Raw genomic sequence first — 23,285 nt, 5'->3', positions numbered from 1 at the left:
TAGCTCCGAAACTGAGCAGTACCCAACACCACTGACACCAGGAACAGATGATCTTCGGGGGTCCCTTGTGTCACACCCTCACCGATCTGATATTGAGGATTTATCCTATGGATGGGCTATCAATATTAAAGTCCCAGACAACTCCTTCAATGAAGAACTTGGCCCTCCTTATACAGGGAGGAATGGTCTCTGCAGTGCCACCTATAGCTAAATACTCTACAAGTCAATGTGTGATACATTATATTGTAGAGCAGTGTTTCCCAAACTCCAGTCCTCACGGACCCCCACAGGTCATGTTTTCAGGATTTCCATAGTATTTCCCAGGGGGTGGAAGTATCATCAAGACATCAGGAATTATCTCACCTGTGCAATATTATGGAAATCCTGAAAACATGACCTGTGGGGGTCCGCGAGGACCGGAGTTTGGGAAACACTGCTGTAGAGCCATAGCTTGTGACTGAGGATATCGGACATTGCTCAGACTGAGTCAAACATTGACTTACAGGGTAACTGCCTGTAGGTGGCGATGGCAAGACAAGAGAGAAGTAGGATAGTTAAAGTATGAGGAAATCATCAAATATATCAGACTGTGCAGGGTTTTTTTTTTGTAAGTTGGCTAAACTTTTCATGACTGTAAAGAGAGGACCTGTCACCAAATTTTTCATGTTGAACTGGATACAAGATGTAATAGTTGCTGCAGAGTAAAGTAAAACCTTTTTTTTAAAGTCCTAGTAGGCGTTATAAGAGAGATTTCACTAGCGGTGTGTACTTCTTTCTTTTCCTAACACTGACCAATCATAAGTAGGCAGGAAAGAATATGACGGCCCCACAATAGCATTCATAATTAGTCTGCTCTCATCACTCCAGAGTGATGACGGATGCTGGAGCACAGCAGAGCGGAGTGTGATTACCTGACAGCTTTCCGTTCTCATCCCTGGCAGTTAGGGTGGGGGTAGTGCTGGAACATTAATTCTCATTACAAACACTTCTAGTAGCTCTCCTCTCATGGTGCTGCCAGCTTTGCCAATTATAAGCAGGCATCCACATACAAGGGGAAACATGTGTAACGGGGGCCAGGGTGTCATTAGTGGCGAGGGGCTTTAACTCTTCCACACTCTGACGCTCCGCTACTGTAAAATCAGAATGTCCATTTTGTAATGTACTGTGTGTGTTAGTGGTTTCACCCACCTGAGGGCCAGCGTTCTCCTCCGAGTGCACGGCTCTTTCTCTTCTCACGCACACACAAATATTGTCAGAGTCTCTGTTCATTTTTTTGCAAAACTTTACTTAATTTGTTCCCATGTGCAGCAGTTACAGTCCAGTATTGTTCACATGACACAGAAACTTCCTGCTCTAGGCTCTCCCTCATACTGTCCTCTGGCATAAGATCTGGTTCCCAGGGACCCAGTACCACAGCTAACTGAGATGACGGTCCTGCTTCTTCCAGGGGCTCCCCGTTCCTCTTCCATTCAGGAACGTCTCGGGAGTTGCCCAAAAGCCGCTCCATTTGTTTCCTCAGGCTGCCCACTCCCACTTGTTTCCGGTGGACAGTTTCCATCTTTTCTGTAACCCGAGCCTTCACTTCCCTGTGTCTCCCCCTCTGGCATTGCTTCTGTTCACTTCACACTTAACCTCACAACTCTTCCTAGAACAATCTAGTTACCTAAGAACTAGCTCCTCCCACTAGCTAGCTTCCTATTGGGTTAAACATTTAACTATTACTACTCTGGCTAAAACCAGTTAACTATCTTATCTTACATCTATATCCACATCCCTGCCTCTATAGTACCCCCACTGCACTATACTTCACATAACCTTAGACTATGCTAAACATTAGGCCTAACTATGTTGTTATCTGTCCCTCCCTTAGTCCCTAACACAATACAGGTATATAAACATTACATCACATGTAAACGTATACTATAAATGACATATACGCATAAGCACATTAGTAAAACATCCACAGCGTACATAGTTTGATCCAGCTGATATGCATCAAGATTCAGAGGCGAAATCAGCCACCTGCACACCCCTTACACATGAAACATATCCCCATTCTAGCTTACAACAAGCTGTGTGTGAGACATAATGACAGTCTGCTCTCCTTACTGCAGAGTGACCTTTGCCAGAGCACCGCAGACTTGCGTGTGATTAATGACTTTATCTCCAGCAGTCAGTGTGGTGGGAGGAGCAGTACAGCAGAGTCGGCAGCACTACATGTGCTCTGGCAATGCAATTTTGTGTTTGATCCTGCCAATAAAGCTCATTTGAATTTGAATCTGAGAAAAGAGCTATTAGAAGTGGTTGTAATGAGACTCAACTTCTGCAATAATGCCCCTCCCCCCACACTGACTGCTGGAGATGAACGCTGAAAGCGCTTAGTGAGTCACACTCAGCTCTGCTGTGCTTCAGCTCATCACCACTCTGCAGTGAGGAAAACAGACAATGCTATTGTGCGGGCATATTCTTCATTTCTCTGTGTGTTGCAGCCTGCTTATGATATGCCTTTGTCAGAAAGAGGACCAAGTACACACCCCATGAAATCTCTCTGGTAATTGTTCAGGAGCCAAAATGCTTTGATTGCTAATATCTCAATGGAGAGGTGGAATTACAAAAATAAATACAGTATGTATATATTTATATATATATATATATATATATATTTATATATATATATATATATAATTCTGCTCTGCAGTCAATAATATATAATATGTCTCACAAAATCTAGAAAATCACATTGTATGATTTCTACATAATTAAATTGCATTTTATTTAATGAAATAAGTATTTGATCACCGACCAACCAGCAAGGATTCTGGCTCTCACAGACCTGATAGTTTTTCTGTAAGGCCGGGATCACACATGCGAGAAACTCGGACGAGTCTCATATCTTAATACCTGACACTGCTGCCGACACTCAGATCGGAGCATGTGGCCGCATAGCAATACTTGGAGCCGCACGCTCCGCTCTGGAGTGCTGGCGGCAGTGCAAGACTCATCCGAGTTTCTCACATGTGTGATCCCGGCCTAAGAAGCCTCCTACTCCGCACTCATTACCTGGATAAATTGCATCTGTTTGACCTCATTACCTGTATAAAAGACATCTGTCCACACACTCATTCAATGACACTCCAACCTCTCCACCATGGACAAAACCGTATTGAAGGGAAGATGGATGAGGTCATGTATTGCAAGATTTTGGCCAACAACCTCCTTCCCTCTAAGAAGCATTTCAAGGTCCTGAAGTGGCCCAGCCAGTCTCCAGACCTGAACCCAATAGAAAATCTTTGCAGGGAGCTGAAACTTAATGTTGCCCAGCGATAGCCCCGAAACCTGAAAGATCTGGAGAAGATCTGTACAGATGAAGGGGCCAAAGTCCCTGCTGCAGTGTGTGAAATCCTGGCCAAGAACTACAGGAAACGTCTGAGCTCTGTAATTGCAAACAAAGGTTTCTGTACAAATATTAAGCTATGTTTTTCTATTGTATCAAATACTTATTTCATGCAATAAAATGCTAATTAATTATGTAACAATCATACAATGTGACTTTCTGGATTTTCTTTTTAGATTCGGTCTCACAGGTGAAGTGTACCTAATGATAAAAATTACAGACCTCTTCATTCTTTGTAGGTGGGAAAACTTGCAAAATCGGCAGTGTATTCAATACTTATTTTCCCTACTGGATATTATAGGATCTAGGGTTTGGTAAACTGACGCACTGACCTAGTAAGAACTTTGGTGAACAGATTACCAAACTGTAGCATACATGGTTTATAAATCAGCTGTTCACCATTGTTACTACGTCATTGATTAGGTTCTACCATACATGACCTGTGAAACTGATGCTGTGACCCAGTAAGAAAATTGGTCAGCCAACTCCTGATCCATGTACTGTAGAGTTTCGTAAACTGTCTCAATGACCTAGTCAGAATGTTGGTCAACAGATTACCAAACTCTAGAGTACATGGTTTATGAATCCGATGATCAACATGAAGTCAGTGTTGCAGACTCTACCATTCAAAGGTCTATGACCTAGTTGACCGATGTTCTTAGTAGGTCATTGAACCAAGGTTATACACACATGTTTGATAGAGTTTGAAACACTGACTCCATTACCTAGTAAGAATGTTGATCAGCCGATTCATAAACGATGTACTTTAGGCTTTGGTAATCTATTGACCAACATTTTTCCTAGGTCATCGAGTCAGTTTACCAAACTCTACAGTACATAATTTGTGAAACTGGCACAAATAAGTCAATAATAAAGTTGTTCACCTAACTCTAACCATGTATTGAAGAGTTTGGTAAACTTTCTCAATGACTTAGTAAGAACTTTGGTCAACTGATTACCAAACTCTACCGTATATAGTTTATCAATGAAGTTGACCAAAATTCTTACCATATAATTGTGTCCGCTTACCAAACAATTTGGGAAACGGACACAATGATCTTCTTAAGAACTTTAGTCAACCTAGAAAAGACAATGGTGAAGTGACTTCATAAATTTCTTTGTGCATGTAGCACTGGGTGAACCTGGCTTAACGACTTAATAACAATCATGATAAACTTACTAATGATTATGGTGAACTGACTAAATGCACATGTTGACAATATTGTTGGGTTACGTAACTCAATGACCGTGTAGTGTTTCGTAAAATTAGTGAATAATCTTGTAATGCTAATGATGAAGCACTCCCATCACTGGAGTGCACTGTTTTACACTGTAATATATTGCAGTCATCATATTATACAGCACTGTGTGATTACAACTTCTCATTTTCCCTTTCTACACAGATAATTTTTCTCTTTTCTTTGCTCTATGTAGAAACAAGAAGTCCTTTTCCTGCATGAGTCATCCCCCTCTTCACCTCCTGACCCAGCCGCTCTCTCCTCCCCCTGCCAGGGACTTCTGCAGTGATGACTCATGACTCATTCGGGGAAAACTGACCACCTGTTTCTACATAGAGCTGAGAAAAGAGGAGAATTAACGGAGTAGAAAGACAAAATGAGCAGTTGTAAGTACACAATGCTGTATAATATGAGTGTAATATATTAAGAGGATAAACACTTTGATGGGAGTGCTTCTTTAATGACCATATAGTGTTTGGTGAAATGGTTCGGGAAGCACTTTTTCTCATGCTGTTTCTCTATTTGCCAGCTCTGAGAACGTCCCCGCATCTGAGGTCATGTACTGAGATCGTTTGCATACACAATGAGGTTTAACCAGCAAACATGGAATATGGAAACAGCACGAGAAAAAAAGCTTTCTCCCGAATCTGATTGGCGAAGACGACCCCATTCCAGCACCCGTAATGAAAGGTATCCAGGGCAAGACGTCATCCATGTATCTATCCATCAAGGACAACACACTTTGTGTCATACTGTAGACATCAAAAACCAAGGTAGAACTATGACAAGGACTCTTCCCCATCGCTCACTTGGAGCGATGGTTATAAATAAAATAGTGCATTGTTTTCAATTATTGCTTGTAAAATATATATCTTTTTTCCTTTCTTTTTTTTGCTTCTTGGCTTTTTTTTTTTCCATTTTATTTATTTTTATTTATATAATCTGGTTGTTAATATTGAATTAGGGAGCAATAAAACATATGCATCAATGTAAAGAAGAAAAACACACAACATGTAATGTTCTTTATACACAAACCTTTTTAAAGATCTGTTTATTATAATGTACATTTAATAGACGTGTGTGTAATTTAACAGATTGCTAATTTGCTGGATTTCCCTATAGTTTTCTTAAAGAAATATACAAAATATGAAAGATTATAAAAGCAGAGAAAACGATTTGTATTCTGTAAAAAAAAAAAAAAAAAAATCATGTTTCTTTTTTTTCTTTTTATAATCCGGAAGAGTATTTAAAGGAATATGGTGTTCCCCTTAACATATATTGCTCAATAAAGTGACTGCTTTTTTAAATGACATGGTACATGGTGTATTTTTATCTCGCACATCTCACATTTTGTTTCATTTAGTAAAAGTCACATTTGTTTAGTATTGGCCTCATAAAAGCTCACACCGGTAGTAGCAATACGGCTATGTTCACATTTCCAGTAGTTATTTCAGTTTTTAGATCCGTTTTGGGATGACAAAGTCGTGACAGTATTGGACCCATTCATTTGAATGGGGACAGAAGTGTCCTCAAAATGTCTCCCGTTTGCCTCCTTTCCAGCTGCCATATGTTTTCTGCTCGATCAATAAATGAAGTCTGCACATGTATTTTTTGTCTGATCAAAAAAAAGCAACTAGATCCATTTTTTTAACATTTAAGTCTATGGTAAATGGATCACAATGGATGGTCTTCCATTATGTCACCCATTCGCGATCTGTTTTTTTTTAAGCTTTGCATTTGCCCAAAATACAAGACGTGAAGGTAAAAATGGATACTTAAGTAAAGACATGTTACAAACATGGATACAAAATGGAAACTAAAATGTGCATCCATAATTGCTCCATTTTTAATGGATCCAGTTTGTGAACAGAGACGTCCAATATCAATGTCATACACAAATGATTTGAGAAATGGGCATCCTAACATAATTCTGTACCGTATGAGGCTTACCTTGGGCTGGTAATCATCATGACTTCTCATAAAATAGGGGAGTCCGCTGCCGGCAGACAATTTTCAGTCCCATCCATCCACCCCTTTGTGAGTTGCTAATGGTATAGAGAAAGGATTAAGTCGCCCATCGGGAAACTTGATGCGACTATTCTCAGTTTTGCCCCAGTCCTCCATAGACTGATCTGAGTAGCTGTACTCTGTACAGTAAGTTCCTGATAAAGTGGTGAAGGTTTGTATCGAATACATATATAATATAGAGGATTACAGGGTTATTTGGGTTGGAACAAGTTATCACCTATTCATAGGCCAATAGACAAGTAGCAGTAAGATCAGTGGAGGTCGGTGGTGGAGAATGGAGTGGAGTCATATACTGATCAATTAAATTCAGAAGTGCCCATATATGCAACCTCAAGTGATGACTTGGGTAAGAAAATAAGAGACGTTGAATGAGTAGAAACATAATGTACTCAGTTTATTAAGAATGTGATACATCATTGGAGCTATTTTTAATTAGCTCTGTCAGTTCTTCTACATAATGGCAGTGTTAGATAGAGGAGGTGATCCTGAGCTCGGGGATATATAGTTTTTTATGATTGTGTGCATTCATAGAAAAAGTTGATGTGTTAATTTCTGGCGGACTCATAAGAAACCTGTGAGTCCTATTGGCCCCTCACACTCTAGGGGCGGAGTCATCAGGACTCACAGGCTTTCTCTTAATGAATCAACTTTTTACAGTGTACTGCTAAATTAAATGATATAAAATGATATATCTCTGAAGTCATAATGTCCTCCTTCATAAAGTGCTGCCCTGTGAAAGACGACCAGGAGATTCACGATAAATTTCTTTTAAATTTATTCTTCGTTATTTTATCTTTTTAAAAAATATACTTTAGCTTTTTTCTGTAATTGTGTGTCATAGTTACCGGAAGGAAAATATAGCTCCAAGAAATAGGTAAATGGTTGATGTCTCGATGTTCGATGTGCTGGCCCTGACCAAAAGGGAAAAAAAATTTAATAATTTCAAAGTCAGTGCTTTTTTAAAAGATGCATTTCTTTTGTTATGGCTGAAATGGTGCTCTGGAGATGAACCGACGGCTCCTTAGAGCCTGATAGCATCAGGAAATTGACAATAATCGTTTTGATGGTGCAGTAAGCAGCATAATGGAGGGCACAGCATGAACTTCATAAGTCAATTTCATTGTTGAATAACAGACTGTAAAACTCGATTTTGGAGGTGGCGAATTAGGTACATGTGACCTTTCCATAACGCCGCAGAGTAGCAAGTGCGACCCAACGGGGCCATTTATCCTAACCAACTTGTTTTTCTAAACAGACTGGTGTCTGTGACTGTGCAACCCTTATTATCCAAATGACTGCTAGATTTTCACATTTAATTCTGAACGCCATAAAAAAAAGCAAAATAAAGAAAAAAATATTAATGTGTGAAAATAATTCAGTGCATTTAAAAAAATATATGACTGTGAAATAGTCCTGGAAAAGTAGAGACAAAGCAATGCGAATGCAAATATGAAGATTATTATTGTCATTTCTGCATTGCAAATTTTAATAATATTATGATGCATTGTATGATAAAGAGGAAAATCCAATGTGAACAAGACTTTTATTTTCATGTGTGAGATGTACAGGGTGGGCCATTTATATGGATACACCTAAATAAAATGGGAAGGGTTGGTGATATCAACTGCCTGTTTGTGGCACATTAGTATATGGGAGGGGGGAAACTTTTCAAGATGGGTGGTGACCGTGGCGGCCATTTTGAAGTCGGCCATTTTGGATCCAACTTTATTTTTTCCAATGGGAAGAGGGTCATGTGACACATCAAACTTATTGAGAATTTCACAAGAAAAACAATGGTGTGCTTGGTCACCACCCATCTTGAAAAGTTTCCCCCCTCCCATATACTAATGTGCCACAAACAGAAAGTTGATATCTCCAACCATTCCCATTTTATTTAGGTGCTTCCAGATAAATAGCCCACCCTGTACTATAACGGCACGTACAAATCTAATATCATTATTCCTCTTTTTTTTTCGGCACCCCAATATGTGACAGAGCTAGGTCTGCTGTGGTGTAGGTGTCGGGAGCAATTCTTTTGCTTATGAGAAAAGATATTTGACTAAATACGGTATGATAAAGCCCTAGAGAGATATTTTTGCACTACTTTTTGTACAGCAGCAATTATAGTTATTTGGACCCTAAGTAAACTCCCTGTTTTTACCCTCACAAATTTTGCACGAGTTGCATTAACCTAATATATAAATACACATGTTTTATCAGTGTTGAACACATTTTTTAAAATGATGATTCTCCAATTTCTACAATTTTTTTAAAAACAAACTTCACCCTCTGAAAAGATGTGTGTAAAACTCCCCTTACTTGAACCCCTTTTAAGCAAACACAAGCAAAGTTAGTAATACCAAAACTTTCCTCTTGATAAAAATTAATGGTAACATGGTAGTAACCAACAGGCAATTTAATCACACTTACACTTTTCATGTTTTTTTTTTAAATAAAAAAATGGTGAAAAATGTATCCCTCCTAGTCATTTATGATCGGTCAGACCTTTCTGTGCAGAACACTGACTCAAACTGACAGTGTCGTTGTCAGAGGTAACATTATCCTACTATGGCCGGGTCACACTTGCGAGAAACTCACACGAGTCTCGCGACTGCATGTACTTTTATGCAGCTGAGGCTGAGCGCTCTGGTCCCGAGTGCCGGCGGCAGTGCCAGGTATTGAGATGCGAGACTCGTGCGAGTTTCTCGCAAGTGTGACCCCGGCCTATGGCTGAGAGTAGTGACCTACCATATATTCCATAATGCCCTCTGCTTTCTCCTCACTAATACCTTGTCTGAGGCAAAGGAGGCCAATAGTAGCCTGTGTTTAACAGTACTATTGCCGGTCAGTTGGTGCCAGTGGTGGTGCTTTTTCTGCTGCTGTTAGCAGCTCCCACATTCTTAGTCACTGTATGTGTTTTTTTCTCTTGTACACTACCCTGTCTGTTGCTATTGTCACTTTTTCTTTAATAATATGATTTAATTAACTTTTGACAATCTTTTAATCCTCAATTACTCAATTCATCCCTTGCCAAAAATAATGTAACACAAAAATGCTAGGTAGGAAGATACTTACACCGAAAGCAACATGTGACTGCAGGCTGCGGTATAAATGTTGTGTGTATGGTTGTCAAATTGGAAAAGTACAACAGGTGTGCATAAACCAACATACACAGTTAAATGTTTACTTTCTTGCAAATTTTTCAACAAAATTTTACTTTTTTTTTACAAAAATGACATGATAGGAAACTCTAGTTGGTTACGTAAACAAAAAATATGCACCTGCAACAGAATACTGTATTGATGTGGTGTGTATGGATTTAACATTTGAATAATAAAAATAAATCAGAAATGCAAAAACAAATTTGTGAGGTAGAAATTTGCTGTTAAATATCCGAACAAAAAATTATTCATCCAGCCACAAAAACTATTTCACAAGAAATGCAAAAACTGAGTATAATCAATTGTGACAAGCAATCACACCACCACACACAAACATTGATTTTAGATTTTTTTTTGTATGACTTGCTGTTGCTTTCTAGTGCATTAAAAATTATGAAATGAATGTAAATGTAATTCACATGCAGCAGAACAGATTGAGCTCCACCACTGGCAACTGCTCCTGGCTGCTCTCCTATCACTCTCCACTATGAATTAAATCTTGATATTATTCCCAAACTTCTACTCTCATCTTCTTCACTGCTGTAGTTATTGAAGCATTTGTCTAATGTTCTTCTCCTATGTCTGTTGTTGAGCTGTGATGACCTGTTACTAGAGATGATCGGATTGATCAAAAGTGAATCAAGTTTGAGTCAAATTTACTGAAATTTGCAGCTTCAGGCAAATTCAAACATTTAAAGATTTGAATTGTTGTTCACAAAAAAAAAAAACAACTTGCCTAGCACCATTGGCCACTCTGCTGAAGCATCGGTCTTTATTTATTGCGACACGACCTCCCCATTATGTCCTGAAACTTTCACATCTTACTTATTTTCCCACCTTGAACAGTGGTGGTCTGTACCTGCGCCATCACAAAGCAGATCACCAGTTAAAGGGAACCTGTCACCCCCTCCAGGCGATTTTAAGTAAAAGAGCCACCTTGTGCAGCACTAATACTGCATTCTGTCAAGGTGGCTCTTTTATTTAGGGTACCTTCCACCGCAGAAATAATCTTTTTTATAATTGGTCAGACATGCCTGATATTTGACAGGGGGGCAGGTCTTTCCCCATCTGACTGAGACGCCTCACATCCATCACGCATGTCTTCTTGTGTTGTTTGCTCCGCCTCTTCATTTTTCTTTTCAAATCCTGCCGCCTGTGCTGTAGTATGTATTCTGGGGCATGCGCAGTGACTGCTGCCCGTCCTCTCTCATGAGATGTATGTGAGTGTTTGCTACATGTGAGTGCTGTATGTGAGTGTTTGCTACATGTGAGTGTTTGCTACAGGTGAGTGCTGTATGTGAGTGTTTGCTACATGTGAGTGCTACATGTGAGTGCTGTATGTTTGTTTGCTACATGTGAGTGTTTGCTACATGTGAGTGCTACATGTGAGTGCTGTATGTGAGTGTTTGCTACATGTGAGTTTTTGCTACATGTGAGTGCTGTATATGTGCTTGCTACATGTGAGTGCTGTATATGAGTGTTTGCTACATGTGAGTGCTGTATATGAGTGTTTGCTACATGTGAGTGTTTGCTACATGTGAGTGCTACATGTGAGTGTTTGCTACATGTGAGTGCTGTATGTGATTGTTTGCTACATGTGAGTGTTGTATGTGAGGGTATCTTTGGCTCGGTACATTGCAGCATACGTTCAGCGTGGAGGCCACCATTCAATACTTTAGAGGACTTTGTGATTTCTGCTCTAGACTGAAGAGCTGATACTTTTGGTTTCCTATTTTCGATGTCTGAACATTTCCCATCATCTATAAAGCAGATACATCAGATATATTGGTCTGTAAAATCCCATAAATAATGAGTCCAGGCTGGATGTGTTACGGATCCTCCGGATTGTGATGCGGGGCCTGTGCTAGACTTGTAAACTGCTTCATGATTTAATCACACAATGACCTTTGTGCCGGGAAAGAATTATTTATTTATAATTCAATTTGACTGAACCAATGAAAAAGTGAAGTGAGAAAACAACTACAGACAGGAAAAAACACCCAAACAAGAAGTATTCGCTCAGCAATCCCAGGTTCATGCTTATAGAATACTAGAGAAACTTAAAAGGCAGCTCCATTTATACTTTTTAAAGGAATCATCTGATTTTGAGGTTCTAGAGTTGGTTGCTTTTTTCAGGATTGTTAAAAAATAATTGGAAGTGGCTAGAAGTTATCAGTCCTTTGAGTTTAAAGGGAATCTGTCACCGGAAGTTGCAGGCCTATGTAAGTGGCCTGGGTCCAGTCCGATGGGCGGTATTTCTTCTTTTTTTCTCCAACCCATCCGTGGCCCCCGTCCGCGCTCTTCTCCGGTATTCTCCTCCATCGTTCGCGCAGTATGCTTTACCCAACTGCGGACAAAGCCGAAAATCATTAATGCCCATTCGCTGGTATACTATGTCCCGGAAGTATTTCGCTGTGTTCCGGGACATAGTGTACGGGACATGCGCTGTTTTGATTTTTGGCTTTGCCCGCAGTTGGGCAAAGCATACTGCGTGTGCGCGAAGCAAGATTGCTTTGCGCACACACGAACGATGGAGAAGAATACAGGAGAAGAGCGCGGATGGGGGCCATGGATGGGGTGGAGAAAAAAGAAGAAACACCACCCATCGGACCGGATCCAGGCCATTTACGTAGGCCTGCAACTTCCGGTGACAGATTCCCTTTAATAGGATTTGTGTAATTCTTCATCTCACCAGTGGGGGACTGCAGGAAAATTGATAACTTGATGCCACATATTGTTGCAGATTGCTGTGATCACCTGTTTCTAGCCATTATTGAGCTTGTATCCGCCATTTTTTACCAGTTTTAATGTGTCTCTGAGCTTTCCCAAACTGACATGAGGGATTCCTGCTTTCTTGTCTCTATATAGTACATATTTAGAAGCAGCATGGTAGCAAAAAACCTACATGAAATACTGAACTTTATTTAAACCTGAAATAAAACACACCTCTTTGGCATAAAATGGCCGTGGCATTTTTATTAAGGGTTACCAAAAATTTCTAATAGCCATGAATAAATAAATGACCTTAAATAACACTTTTAATAAATACTTAAATTAAACACCATTCCATCAACTTTAGATTACCGTATACCATAACCAGGATCCCCCCCAAGCACGTTGGGGGATTTTTCCCTCTAACAAAAACACCACGACAAAACGATGAAAATAACATGCAATAAAAATTCAGGGTGGGCGGGCGTTTCTTGCTTTGAATTCCTGTCAGGCAATCAGCTGACCTGTTTGACAGAGCTATTTATATCCCATTCTTCCCGCACTTTTTATCTCTCCAATCAGCTGGATCCTGTGGCAGCAGGCTTCACCTCCATTGGTTGACGCCCGTTACTGTGCAAGCATGCAACTTAACTCCATAACACCTGGAACCAAGCAAAATACCATGAAAAACACAACTCACCCAGACCTGTAAACCTGAGGTCTGTGCCACCATGACCCTCCTTTGTTACACACTCCAAGGGGTCTCAAGAAAGTCTTTATTCAGCAGTACTGAGTAGTTTCTTATTTTTTTATTATTATTATTTATATAGCGCCATTTATTCCATAGATATCACTTACAGTAAACAAGCTAACAATGGCAGACTGATACAGAGGGGAGAGGACCCTTCCCTTGTGGGCTTACATTCTACAGGATGGTGGGGAAGGAGACAGTAGATCGGGGGGATGCAGAAGCTCTGATGTTGGTGAGGTGATATCTCCGGTAGTGGTGAGGAGGCAGAGTGGTCATTGCAGGCTGTAGGCTTTCCTGAATAGATGGGTTTTCAGGTTCCGTCTGAAGGATCCAAGTGTGGTTGAAGGTCGAAAGTGTTGGGGCAAAGAACTCCAGAGAATAGGAGCTATTCGGGTGAAATCTTGGAGGCGGTTGGGTGAGGAGCGAATAAGTGTGGAGGAGAGCAGGATAGTTTATTTATCTATTATCTGTTGTCTTTTTATCTATTTATTTATAGAAGATAGTTTATCCTCAAATGGCACATCGGGGTGAGATAAAACACTTAATAGAAAACTGTAGAAGCAGTGTGGTGGAAGTAATACAGCAGGACAGAGAAGTGTAGTTAAGAATTCAGCACTGATGTGAGATAAAACACTTACTAGAAGCAGCAGTATGGAGGAGGTAATACAGTAGTGCTGAGCAGTGTAAAGATGAATCCAGCACCAATGTGAGATAAAACATTTACTAGAAGCAGCAGTATGGAAGAGGTAGTACAACAATACTGAGCAGCGTAGCTATTAATCTAGCACCTATGTGAGATAAAACGTTTACTAAAAGCAACAGTGCGGAGGAGGTAATACAGCAGTACTGAGCAGTGTAGTTATGAGTCCAGCACTGATATCAGATAACACACTTACTAGAAACAGCAGTACGGAGCAGTGTAGCTATGAGACCAGCACTGATGTGAGATAAAACACTTACTAGAAGCTGCAGTATGGAGCAGGTAATAAAGCAGTACTGAGCAGTGTAGCTATGAGACCAGCACTGATGTGAGATAAAACACCAGAAGCGGCAGTACGGAGCAGGTAACACAGCAGTACTGAGCAATGTAGCTAGAAGACTAGCACTGATGTGAGATAAAAAACTTACTAGAAGCAGCATCACAGCCTTTGTCTGTCTACCTCTTTCTCTCAAGCTGTTCCTCCTCATCCACCCTCTTTCCATAGGAGTTATTAAGCTGCAGTGATCTGATCCCTCGGGTGAGCTAGTGGACCATTTTCTTTTCAGTAGAATTGACTTTTAGGCTGTGTTCACACACAGCGTTTTTTTAGCGGTTTTTCCTATAAAACCGCTAAAAATAAGCTTCCCATTCATTTCTATGCATTTTGCACTTTGTGCATATTGATGCGTTTTTTATCGCGGTAAAAAACGCAGCATGCTCATTAATTTCCGAGTTTCTGGCTAGTTCTATGCGTTTTGAAAACGCGCGGAAAAAAAGGCACTTAGCCTAGCACTTTTTCAGAGTTAACACTGAATTCAGGACCATGATGGATAAGTTGTGGCTCTTAAATGGAGAAAGAGGCAGACTTCTTTGATAAGTTCTATTACATAAAGTTTCTTATAGTCACTTGTGCAAATGACTTATGAAAAAATTGCTGAAACAAGAAAGAATTTAAACATCATGAACTTGCAAAGATTTGCATAAAAGATTGCAAAAACTTTTAATAAGTTAATATTTGGTACTTCATGACAAAAGCAAAAGAGTAACAAAGTATTATCTGCAGTCAGAGACGCTCCATTCACATCTACAGTATTTCAAGCAGTGTACAGGATCCGTGGTTTACTGAACGCTAACGCTAGAGAAAGCAATTAGCCCTGGAGAATTCATAGAATAGACCTCTGGCTTCTCTTAGTTCTGCACCATTCATTTGTCCTCTTGGTTCTTGACACAATTCAGATTTTATTTAAATTTTTTTAACTTTTTTTTAGTCTACAACTACTTTCTATTGATTAAAAAAAAGCCAGCAAAAAGATAAAAACATGCACATGGCTTATAACTATTTTTTAAAAATATATATATTATTTTTATTAATATTAAGTAAAATAAAATAGTTATAAGTACAAATTGTTTTCCCCATCAAAGCAGACAACATAAATGTTTTCTAAAATGTATCTAAATGTGTTTCCTAATGCAAAAAAAGAGCAAATTAGAAAGGACATATGAAAAAAGCAAATGTTTTAGTTTTTTTTTTTTTTTCTTTAACTAAGAAGGTCAAAAAAGAAGCGGAACCTCCCAAAATCTCTAGGGACAAAGTAAGAATTAGTGAAAAAAAGAAAAAAAATTAGAGGCTAAGTAATAGCACTGTGGCCCGTAAGGATGTGAGCCCATACCCCCCTATTGTCGCATTGTCTTGCATGTAACATCTCACTGTTTGTGTTTTTCTTGTTTTACCCCATCTGACCCTGAACTACATTTGTGCTTTTTTTTATGGTTTTCACTTTTCATTACGTAAAGACAGAAGAATATTCCGTTTTGTACCAGAATCTCAGCCTCGTGTCCTTTATTATATCTGAGAAATATCTTGAATGTTTTATTTTGTGAAGTCTGTAGTTTATACTCCGGGGTCATGTGTGACAGCTGCAATGTTTGTTACAAATGATTCATCGTCATTTGCTGGAACCTTTTTGTATTTCATATTTAAATATCATTTTCTTTTACGTTCCGTTGTTTTTGTAGCTTGTTTGTTAGAAACATTAAGAATGTTAGTAAAACAAAGCTAGGCAGAAAGTAAAAGAAAAATGTTTTGATAGAGATTAGCAAAGAGGGTTTACTTATACTGGGAAATAATATGTAGGACTCCCAGACCCTCAACTCCTCGTTCATGGACCAGAGGGTCTCCTCCTATGTCGAGGACATCTGAATGTATGGAGTGTCCTGAAGTCTTCATTGCCAATGGTAAAGTGGCGAATGGTAACTAAACCTGGGGTCTCCCCTTTTTTGTGGCCGTCTACCAGTCACAGTGGCAACTTCTGTGTAGACTGCTAGAAACTCTAGGTCTATTGTATATCTGATGCTTTTTAGCGCACTGATGTAACAGCCCACTCCAGATCCAGCCACATTTATTGCTAGCCACTACCTTATAGCCCAAGGTTGAGAGGTTAGTTTCATGCATGTGTAAGGAGGTGGCAGGACCCCTCATTTGCCCCTCCCCCCACACAGAGGGGTCTATGCGATCTTTCCTACATTATGTTTGCTATGTGCTATGCTGTGTTTGTCTGGTCTTAATGTCTATTAATGTAGTGCCAGCACTGTATTTGTATTGTAAGGTATTGTGATGTTCCCCTTTAATGCCTGTACATAGTTAGGGACAGAACTAGTTAACTAAGGGGGCTGGACTTTTAGCCTCCAGGGAAGAGGAAGCTGTTGCTTCCCAGTCAGAAAGCCAGGGTACGTTGGACAGGGCAGATGTGTTCCGCAGAAGGGGCACTGCCAGACTCCCGGATGGGGGAGATCTGTTGCCTCGGAACAAAGACTCATACGGCCTAAAGGACTAAAACACAGGCCCTAGGACTTTGGTAGGGCCTTCGCTGAAGGGGTTTCAAGCGCCCAGATTCCAGCGATTGGACTACTGTGAACCTCGGCCACTGCGGACGTTGTGGGTACAGTCGTAGCAAGTGTCAGGGATAGAGCATAAAGCCAGTGTTGAAATTGCCTTTTGTCCACCTTTCATCATTGTTCAATAAAAGTTATTTTCCCTGTTGGAGAAGAGCTGCATTCCCGGACCCTCAATTGCCTGGACTGCTGTGACCAGAAGAGAAGGTAACCTGTTGGGAAAAGCTGTGTCGGTCTCGTCTATTGATTTACAGGGGACCGGGGGTGCTCGCTGACCGTTTGCTCAGTGGACTTTGCCTGTGAACTGTGTCTTTAAGTAACTCGGCCACAACTGTCACTTATTATCACTATCACAGTCCCTTAGTATAATGTCCAAGAAGAAAGAAAAAAATTCGGCACCACTGCCACCACCTTGATGTGCACTATAGTGCGGTACAAACTCACACACCTGGGCTGAACGCCAACTACCCACAGAATGGGTGTTCAATCCAAAGAAAAACATGCATGACTACATTGTATGAAAAAGGAACAAAAAGGATGGCACTCACCATTCACACCTGTGAGTGTATTTAGTTCGACCTTCCTGTTACCTGACTCCAGGACCCGTTGAAGCACAGTTGGCGTGAAACGGCCGTTGTCCACAGTTCACACATCTCTCCCGAGCCTATGCTTTTTATCTGACAATAAATTCATTCTTCAGAATGGTGAGTGCCATCCCTTTTGTTCCTTTTTCATACAATGCAGTCCCTTAGTATATTGTGTACGTACTTATTATGTATAGCTCAGTCCCTTAGCATATAGTGTACTCACTAATTCTGTATAACACCATCCTTAGTTACACAGTTTCCTCTTTTGTTATGTATAAACCGTCCCTTATTACGTACCATCCTCTCTAGTTATATATGGTGCCGTCTCTTATTATATAGCTTCCTCTGCTGTTATGTATAGTGCTGTCTCTTACATAGTGTATTCTTGTTATTTTTGTTATTCACAGCGCCCTCTTTTACTACACAGTCCCCTCTCTTTTTAGATATAAAATGACTGCTGATGGAGCAGCCGGCGACCAGACTTCCAGTCCATCAGCTCCTCCATTAGAAAGGAAGCTTTCCAAGGCTCCATCAGCCATCATTGCATTATACAGCTAACAAGACAGGACGGTATGTAATAAAAAACAGGGCTCTATGTAATTCAATATGTAAGGGGTGTTACTGTACATAACAAGAGAGGGCACTGTGTAAGTGACAGCAATATACATATTAAAGGGAACTATGTAATATATATACATGTATGTGTGTGTGGCTTTATATATATACTGTGTGTATATATATATATGTAGCTTTGTCACCATAAAAGGAAGGGGGCCCAGATACATTTCTTGCACAGGGGCCCCAAGCTGTCAGTGTCCGCCCCTGTACCTGACCACATGGTGCGCTTAACATGTCCATGAGCAGTGCCACAACGTCCTGTCAGGCAATTCTAGGTCTGTGTTTTACAGCTCCAACTAGTGGTAGAGAAGTGTATTACTGCCATTATATTTTTTATTAAATTGCTGGATAAAAAAATTGTTTTTGAACTCCATCAGTATAAAAAAGCCTAGACTGAACTCCTACCTTACACACACAACATAATCTCAGCTCTGCTCCGCTCATTTATTAATGTCGGTGACCTATAGACATTTTCCAGCATGATTGAACAGTCAATGAAGAGTGAACGGCCGTTCTTGGCTGTTCTATATTGTCTGGACATTTAGACAAGTGACGGAGCCTGGGATTTTGTGAATGTCTTTAGACATATGAAGACATTCATCATAGAGACGTAACTTGTGGATGACCCTTATGTGTTATAAATCACAATCAAATATAACCTTGCTCTGGAGGACATGGAGTATAAAAACAAAATACATCTTAACTATAAAATATATAAAAAAATATCAAAAAATAAATAACCAAAGGAGAAATATACTGAATCTTCATTTATGGCCTCTTCTACAGGAAATATGAAAAGTTCATCATATATATCTGAGCTTTACTATTTTAATTGCAGATGTACTATTAGCATCATGGTTTCCATGAGTCATTAATGCTGTGGCCAATTAATTTCCTGTTGATCCTAATTCTGATGGAACCAATGGACGTTAAACTTGACAGTCAGATATCCATTATAGCAAAGCTGTTTCTTTGTATTTTCAGAGTCAGCTGGCTTGTGACTGTACATGAGGAATAACACTATTTCTGGCCGTTATATGATTTGTATCCATCATTCTGCACCAGTTTTCTCATCTGCAGACTTGCTCTCTAATTGTCAGTGGTCTCTGAGCTAGTGTGTTCGGATAAGCTGCTATGGTGTCTCCCACACACACACAGACATGAGGGATTTCTCCTCTCCTGTCTACATAGAGATGTAGCACATATTCACAAGCAGCAGCTCGGAGGACATTATGCAGCAGGACTGAGTAGTGTAGCTGTGAATCCAGCAGTAAATCTGGATAGATATAAACCACTTTCTACAAAGCAGCAGCATGGCTGTGTATGTGCTTAAGCTTCTTTCAGTTTGTGTTTCACTATGTTCTCCCCACTTCCATCCACTTCATCTAGAGTATGTACCCTGATATATCCGTCTGTCTTGTTTTTGCCAAGACTGTTTAGCAATTGTTCATAGTGAATGATGAGTTCAATGGGAGAAGTGGCTCTTATGTGCAGATAGAGGCAGATTGCTCTGTCAAGGTTTCTTATATTCACATGCGCTATAAATGTATCCATTATTTGATTAATGAAGAATGACTATTTAAAGGGATCGTTCTGGATCGGGAAACACAGATGCTTCTTATGAAAACATTATGTACAGTTTGTATGTGGTGTTTCGTTTAAGGAATCCACTATTGATGACCTATCTTTATGATCGGGCATCAAAGTCTGATCAGTCGGGGTCCGAAAAGCGGCACCTCCTCCATTCATGTGGTACCGGTGTCGGGAGCCGCCGCCGCTGGAAATACTCACTTGCTGATTTGCTCCATCTTCTGATAGTGGCCGCCGCAAGATACTACACATCAGCCTCCTATTAACTGAATTGGAGGTGGATGTGCAGTACCCAGCCTCGGCTACTATCAGAAGATGGTTAGCTCTGTAAGTGAGTATTTCCGGCCACCGTCACTGATATCAGCTGATCAGCGTGGGAGCCGGGTGTCGGACCCCAACCGATCAGACATTGATGACATCCTATGGATAGGCCATCAATGCCAAATAAGTGGACAACCTTAGCTGCAATACCACACACAACCTGTGGACAGATGAGGCACATGTTTTTCTAATCTTGAATGAAGCTCCCAGACCTTCTGCTGGCAACTATAACATTACAGCGGCCATTATTCTTAATGTCAAATATACGTGATGGAAAACCCCATAGTGTGAAGAAAGACTTGTATTCATTATTTTCCATTACATTTTGAAGGTCTGAATATGTGATGGATCCAGCGTGAGTTAACGGATCCTAGAAAACCGCTTTGGATCATAATTGATCATTAGAGATCCACTCTTTTCATTGTATTGTAGATCCTGTGACCATAGACATGATCCTGGTATTCACCAAGCTTAGAATCTGATCACAACTTTCTATATATTGTTTAATAGATACAGTACATTATAATAGCTTTGATGCAGGAATCTATTTCCATTCTTATCATTCATTTATGTACATTTTTTTCTCTTAAACACAAATCCTTTAAAATATATTTTGCTTTGCAAAGAAACGCGGAAAACCAGATTTGCTTTGTCTTCTTTATTTGCCGTCCTGTCGGCTTCGATTTGAGCTATGGCTCCAGAGATTATTTGTGGCCCGTGCAACAGTCACTTTTAGTAACAAAATGTTGAGATGCAATGTCACTTCCAGACAAGCCGGCCCTGATAAAAACGCTGGGAGGCATTAATAGGCTATTTAGTGGTCTGAGAGTAGTTATCTGCCCCTGTAATAAATGGTAATATATCGCCTCTCTGCTAACCCTGAGATGCACCTGACAGAGATTAATTGACCAGGATACTTCTTCCTGGAGTGTCACTGCTCTTCAGGGATTAGCGAAACAGCACTGTTTCCACACCAACCTTTGTCGTATTCTTCATATTTTTCACTTAAAGGGCCCAATCCAAACATTACCAATTGCTTTATTGCCCAAATATACAGTTAAATTACATTATTATTTTCTGTTTTGATTTTATTTTCTTATTTTTGTATTTGTTATATTGTTTTGTTGTTTAATATACGTAATTTTATCTACATTGAAAAATAAAATGATGAAATGTTGCTGTTTTCACCCTGGTGTCTGAGCTCCCACAATATATCAGCCCTTCCCTACACTGTGAGGGTTTACACCTCTACGAAATAACTGGGAGAGGATCTACCATTGGACCCCGTGCAGCTCCTCCTCTCTCCCGACACAGTGACCTCTGCACATGTCGCGGAGCATGCCCACTGCAATCTCCCAGAGAAGTTGATCAGTCAATTTCCCATTACTTAAATTACAAGCGTTTGTGGATCACAATCTAGTTGATCCATATCTAAAGTCTAGCCTAGCCCAATATCTCATGGTGCTACAATTTATTGAAATGTTCTTTGCTACTAAATCCAGATAACGGACCAAGAGAAGTCAATGAGTGATCGACTCCACCCAAGATCTCGTTTGGCAACTATTCATTTCTAAGGGAATAATGAAATCTAAGAAGTCACTTTATACCACACAGTCCATTAGTTTGTGATGTTGTATCCAGGCTGATAAAAAAGGGCCATTGTCCTTGAAACAAGTCTTTTCAAGGAAAGACATGAACAACTCTGTGCATAGGATTGGCCATAATCTACTTAGGGTGGTAAAAATGATTCGATTCTGGACACATTTCCACCACTTTTAGACTAAAGCCCCCGTCACACAAGTTTTGTGATGCAACAGCGATCTCACCAGCGAGATCCCTGTGTGTGACAGCGATCAACGACCGGCGCCCCTGCCGGGTATCGCTGATCGTTCCTGAAAGGTCGGCGTCGCTGGTGCTGATCGCTGGTGAAGCTGGCTGTTTAACAGCTCACCAGTGATCATGTAGCGACACACCGGCGATCCTGACAAGTTGATATTGTTGTCGGGATCGCTGGTGAGTCGCTATGTGTGACGCAGCTAAAGCCGGGATCACACATGCTAATACCCGGCACTGCCTCCAGCACTTGGATCGGAGCGTGCGGCTGCATAGCAATACACACAGCCTCAGACATGGTGTATTGTATGTGTTGGCTACAGAATTGCAGCACAATTGGACACATTAAGTCTGCACAATGTGAAGAAGACCCGGCCCAGCCCAAGATGGACTACAGCTAGGACCACCGTAAAATACATATACAGTTTGTCTTCCTCAATCCTATTATCCGAATCTTGTCATGTCAGCCATAAAGAATCATAAAAAGTCACCAAGCAGAAAAGTGAGATATTAGACAGAGGAGGAGCGAGCAACTAAGAGGGAAGAAACTTGAAATGTATTTTATTATTACAAAGAAAATGGAGAACCACCCACTGTCCGCAAATTAAGCTGTAATTGCATCTCAGCTTCTTGTGACATTCAGGAAGCCCTGAAGCAATCACTGCCTTATTATAAGCATTGGGGGGTACTTAATTCTACATTATTATTTTCTTTAATTTACCGTTTAGGTCTCCAAAAGGTACCATGGTGCGGTGTACCATGGGAGAGGAAAACCGTATGAAACCGCGCACGTCGTTAGAGTCACCTACCATGAAATTGTGTTCACATTCATATTTACCTAAGTGAAATTACACGACGAGCGCAGAGACAGGTGACACCGCCTCGTTTAGGATGAATAGTAATTATGTAGAGCGCAAAGTGACCTTGTTACACAGGCAAATGAGCAGAATATGGCGCCTTTCATGTTCACGCCATGTGTTAAGCAGTTTTTATGGAGAAGAATGGATTATATTAGGCAGATATCATATCAATATTGTGACTTGGGTAGAGATAAATGGAATTTGCCTGAAATTTCATCCAAAATTTTGGATATTTCAATTTTGTCAAATTCAGGTAAATGGTATCGGAAATTTTTCACGGTTAAAAAGGACCAGGAAGGGGTTAAAAATAATACTCCGCCTGGTCACAAGTGTGCTCTTCATTGGTCCCACTTCATCGTCTTCCTGCACTCGGCATATTTGGCGTCTCTTGCGCAGACTAGGCGGTGATGTCAAAATGTTGCGATCTCGTCAGCACAGAAGGCTCTAAAGATGTCAACGGTGAAGACCACCCCCGATCTTTATAGGGATACAGCCGGCATTCTATTGTACTTACATTCTTTCTGTACCTGAACTTGCTGAGATACACCTGCCTAATAATATGCACAAATATGTGTGAATCTTGGGTCTATGTTTGTGTGT

The 23,285-nt window shown here is 40.3% G+C and overlaps 1 protein-coding gene across 4 annotated transcripts in view; it reads left to right on the top strand.

The window, feature by feature from the left end:
- Positions 1–23,285, top strand: part of LOC141101061 (protocadherin-11 X-linked-like) — a 1,762,603-nt gene that overhangs the window by 282,690 nt on the left and 1,456,628 nt on the right. For 2 of the 4 annotated variants that reach the window (XM_073589874.1, XM_073589872.1), the window contains one exon: positions 5,162–5,942. The exons of the other annotated variants lie outside the window; for them this stretch is intronic. In XM_073589874.1, the coding sequence (XP_073445975.1) occupies positions 5,162–5,167 (6 nt within the window). In that variant the 3' untranslated portion in view covers positions 5,168–5,942. Of the gene's footprint in view, positions 1–5,161; positions 5,943–23,285 lie in introns of those variants that run through there. 4 annotated transcript variants of the gene reach the window in all.

This window comes from Dendrobates tinctorius, unplaced genomic scaffold (genome assembly GCF_039654945.1).
Source record: "Dendrobates tinctorius isolate UK_male_01 unplaced genomic scaffold, ASM3965494v1 ptg000114l, whole genome shotgun sequence".
Classification (NCBI taxonomy): domain Eukaryota; kingdom Metazoa; phylum Chordata; class Amphibia; order Anura; family Dendrobatidae; genus Dendrobates; species Dendrobates tinctorius.
This window is presented reverse-complemented; position numbering and strand designations above follow the sequence as displayed.